Genomic DNA, 4,477 nt, shown 5'->3' on the forward strand with positions numbered 1-4,477 from the left:
GGGGCCCCCGAGGAGGGCAGACGCGTAGGTTTCAAGGTTGAGGGTCTTTCCCCCACCCACCGCGAGCTCAGGGGGAGTTTCCCAGATCTGGGGGGAAGCGTGGAGTTGTGTGTGGCTGCACATGGGGGCTAAGGGGGCAGCCCTGGAGGCCCCTCGAGCCTGGGCAACGGAAACCCGCGGGGGTCCTCGGGCCCCGCGTCCCCGAGGGTCTCGGGCCCCCCGCCCCCGCCCCAGGCGGAGCCCCCTCCCCCGCCCCCGGCCCGCCGGGCCAGGCCGGGCGCCGCCGGGCGCGGGGCTCCGTGTGTTAGTTGGGGTCGCTTCCCGGGCTCGCGGGCGCGCAGAGGGGGCCCGAGGTGCGCGGGGACCAGGCCCTGCCGCTGGCCCAGGCCCGGCCCTAGGCGTGGGGGGCGGCCCCGAGCCCCCGCGCCCCCGCGCCGCCGACCCCGGGCCCCGCAAAAGAGAAATGTGGCGGTGGCGCGGCTGCACCCGGCGCCGTTTGGGGCTGCCCGCGGGCGCGGGGGGCGGCGCCGGGGGCCCGAGGCAGCGCTGCCGGGGAGCCCCGGGAGCCGGGCAGAAGCGCAGGCTCCCGGCGGGGCCCGGGGCGGCCGGGGCCGCGAGGAAAGGGCCGGTTTGGGCAGCGGAAGAAACACAGATGGCGGCAGCGCGGCGCCATTCCCGGCCGGGAGCAGGCAGCCAGCAGCCCAGTCCTCACCGCGGTCCGCCCGCTGCCGCTAAATACCCGGATGCGCCGGCGGCCGCCTGAGAGAGTCAGACGCGAGCTGGGGAGCGGCCGCCTCGGCGCAGGGAGCGAGCGAGAGAGCGAACGAGCGGAGTCAGCGCAGCGGCGCCCGACCCCGAGCCGGCGAGAGCGGCCCCGCGCACAGCCAGGGGGCCGGCCCAGGCCGCAGCCCGGCTCCCCCGGAGAAGCGGGGGGCGCCAGACCACCTCCCAGCCAGCGCCCCCTCGGAAGGCAGCGAGACCCGAGGCCTGCCCGGGGGCGGCCTCTCTGCAGGCATCCTAGCCCGGGAGCTGAGCCCCACAAAGGCGGCCGAGCCGGAGCTTTGGGGCCCCGCCTGCGCCCCCTCTCCGTCGCCCGCCTCGGACCTCCCCAGCGGGGCGCTTTTCTCCATCCGAGGGAGCGCTCGTCTCCCCGAGGGTGACCAGGGACACATAGCCGGAGAGGCCAAGCCAGCCCTCGGCATGACGGAGAACTCGGCCCCGGCTTCCAAGCCCAAGAAGGCGAAGGCCTCCAAGAAGTCCACGGACCACCCCAAGTACTCGGACATGATCGTGGCGGCCATCCAGGCGGAGAAGAACCGGGCCGGCTCCTCCCGCCAGTCCATCCAGAAGTACATTAAGAACCACTACAAAGTGGGAGAGAACGCCGACTCGCAGATCAAGTTGTCCATCAAGAGGCTGGTCACCAATGGGGTCCTCAAGCAGACCAAAGGGGTGGGCGCCTCGGGCTCCTTCCGGCTAGCCAAGGGCGACGAGCCCAAGAAACCGGCGGTCAGGAAGGCTAAGAAGGAAGCGAAGAAGGCGGCGACCCCCCGCAGAGCGGCCAAACCCAAGAAGGCGGCCACCGCCAAGGCTCCGGCCAAGAAGCCCAAACCGGCGGCCAAGAAAGTGAAGAAGAAAGCGGCGGCCGCGCCGAAGAAAGCCAAAAAACCCAAAAGTGTCAAAGCTAAGCCGGTGAAGGCGACAAAGCCCAAGAAAGCAAAGCCGGCCAAGCCCAAAGCCAAGTCCAGCGCCAAGAAGTCCGCCAAGAAGAAGTGAAGTCCCAGCCCCCTGGACGCTTTGTGGCGCTTCCTTTGTAAATAGCGCTCTCCTTTCCCCGGCCTAGCCCTGGCCCTCGACCTTGGTCCCCTTTCTATCGCAACTTTATAAGAGACAGAACTTCTATTCCTCGGAAATTGTTAAATAATTCATATATTCTTAACCAATCAACCACGAACAGTCCCAACGGCCAATCTCCATAATCATGAGACTGTCCTTAATTTTTGTTTTGTTAACTTGTTTTTTAAGATCTTTCTGATGTAAAGGATTTTAAGTTGGGGGGGGTATTTTGTATAAAGTACTTTTTGCGGGGTGTGGGGAATTGGGAGGGTTGGGGGGGGAGTGTGAACAGAGGGATGGAGACTGCTCATCCCACCCAGAAGAAAGGGACCTAACTTAGGTATGTTTTCTCTCTAGTCACAGCCATTGGGTAGGTCTCCAAAAGGCAGGGTCTGGGGCCCCTCTGAGGGGGATAAAGCTTGCAGGGACACGGAGGAGGCTTACGGCAGAAAAGGACGCTCCTCTTAGATAGAGAACCTTCCCAAAGCACACGGCTGGGTATGGAGGCAACCTGAAAGATTCTCCCGAGCTCTCGATTGGGGTTTCAGTTATACCTCATAAGTCCCCGATCGCAGCGAGAAAGCAGCTTAATGGAACAGCAGCGAGAGGAAGAAGCTGTGACTATGAGCCATCTTTTTGGGGAGAGCGTTCCTTTGTGGATGGGAAAGGTTGCATTGTCTCCTAACTTCTGGGAGGGTCTTAGGCTAGGGTGGGAACTTTGTCTGACAAAAGTGCCTGATTTTACCCTGTTTAAGATTTGTGCTTGTGTGTGTGTCTGCATCATTGTGATAGCTTTGTTTATTCCTAAGGGTTGGGTGTTTGTTTTTTTTAAAAAACATTTTCTTGCCTTTTTCTTTTTCCTGCTCTGAAGAGTAGGCTGGTTGGGCCAGGAGTTGGGGGAGCAGCTGCCCTGAGCCCTGACTTTGCTGAATAGCGCAGAATAGCGATTTTTCGGCAAGAGTGGGCTCAGACAGGCTGTCCCTCTAACCGGTGCCCTCCGGCCTAGCCCTCCTCTGGGGTCGCCTTTCTGAACCTCAGCTTTTGTCTAATGAGCCACGTGTCTGCATAGGAAAGCCCAACCTCTTAGGACTCTTTTTTTTTTTTTTCCTAGGTAGTTGTAGATTAGGGGAGGGGGACTGGGAGGGAGTGGGTGGGGAGGGGGGGAAAGGAGCGGAGAAAGACATCATGCAGTCAATTTTGAATTTGCTCACGTAGTTTTTACAGAGCTGGATCTGTACCTAGTCATAGCTTAAGTTTGCTTGGTGCTGTCCCTGCTGCGGGGCAATTAGTATGTATGTTTGTTTCTAATTACCGAGGAAAATCTGGCAGGATCGATGCCTGCACCCATCTTTTATTTGCATTGTATTTTATTTGGAGTGTGGTTATTACTGTCTTTGTAATTTCAGAGTTTGAAATAAAATTGAAAAAGGACCAAAAAAAAGCCCCACCCCCAAACTAATGTCTTCATGCAGCTGTCTGAGGCCTTTTCCTCTCCTCCCACCCCCGCCGCCATCCGCGCCAGGTTTGGGAAATATGGGAGAGGGAAGTAAAATGGGGGGGAACCTCGGAGGGAGAACGCCCTGCACTTATGTGGAATGGGGGAGGTTTGGGGTCTTGGGCATCTTAGGCCCTAAAGGGTCTGGGAGGGAGGAAGGGGTGGGGGAGCGGAATGGCACGGTGTGGAAGCTTCGCAGGCAGGGTCTGCGTGGCCAGGATGGGGAGGGGCTGAGCATCCGGTAAGTAAAGGGGAATAGGAATGAGGTATGGGGCTGGGGGCGGGGTGAGGGCTAAAAGCCTCTAAGTGTGAGGTGTCAGCACTCGGAGCCTTGTAAATGAAGGGCGCCCCGCCCCACCCGAATGCGGGGGTGCGGGCCCTCGTGGCTTCTTGCCCCCTCCCACTGCCATCCTGGGGCTGGGAGGAACCAAACGCGGCTTGGGCCGGGGGCACTACCCTTGGCCGCCGATCCGCTTCACAAGGGCTTTCCTAGTCCCTCCTGGAGAAAGCTCCCGCCCCCGCTTCCTCTTTCCGAGGGTCCACCTCCCTTCCGGGGCTAGGCAGGGGGTGGGGTAAGGGGTGAGGACCCATCTGCTCCAGTGGGTGGTAAAGTGGGCACAATGTGCTGGATTGGGAAGCGAACACAGATAAATTCCCCGCCCCCCAGGATCCTGCCCCACCCCACTCCCCTTCCGTTGAGGCCCTCCCTATCCTCCGAGGCCCCGTGCAAATCTCACCTTTATGAGCAAGCCGGCCCCAATTATTCCCTCGGCTCCTAAGATTTAGAATAGTTCTGGACCCTAAGAGACCAGCTACAGTCTAGAGTCTGTAGCCTGGATCAATCCTTGCATCACACAGGTGAGGGGCCAAGACTACAGAGGCACGAGAGGACAGCTAAGTAGCCCAGCCAAGGATGAAGCCCACGTCTTCTGACTCGAAATCCGGCAGTCTTTTGTCTACACCCCCTAGCTCCAGCCTGGGGAGTCCTCAGTGTCCTCTGTTGCCCAAGTGCGGGTGCACACAGACAGTCGCGGACACACACACGCGCACACAGACCGCACCATACAGACACACACCCCACCACACACACACACACACACACACAACCATCATCATCATGCCTGCGGCCCCTCGGCTTGTCCTGCT

At 60.5% G+C, this 4,477-nt stretch overlaps 1 protein-coding gene across 1 annotated transcript; it reads left to right on the forward strand.

Moving 5' to 3' along the window:
* Positions 1–767: 767 nt before the first annotated feature.
* Positions 768–3,282, forward strand: LOC118852341 (histone H1.0). The gene has a single exon (XM_036762059.1). It carries the CDS (start codon positions 1,201–1,203, stop codon positions 1,774–1,776), a length of 576 nt encoding a protein of 191 aa, XP_036617954.1. The 5' UTR covers positions 768–1,200; the 3' UTR covers positions 1,777–3,282.
* The last annotated feature ends 1,195 nt before the right edge of the window (positions 3,283–4,477 follow it).

This window comes from Trichosurus vulpecula, chromosome 5 (assembly GCF_011100635.1).
Source record: "Trichosurus vulpecula isolate mTriVul1 chromosome 5, mTriVul1.pri, whole genome shotgun sequence".
Lineage (NCBI taxonomy): Eukaryota > Metazoa > Chordata > Mammalia > Diprotodontia > Phalangeridae > Trichosurus > Trichosurus vulpecula.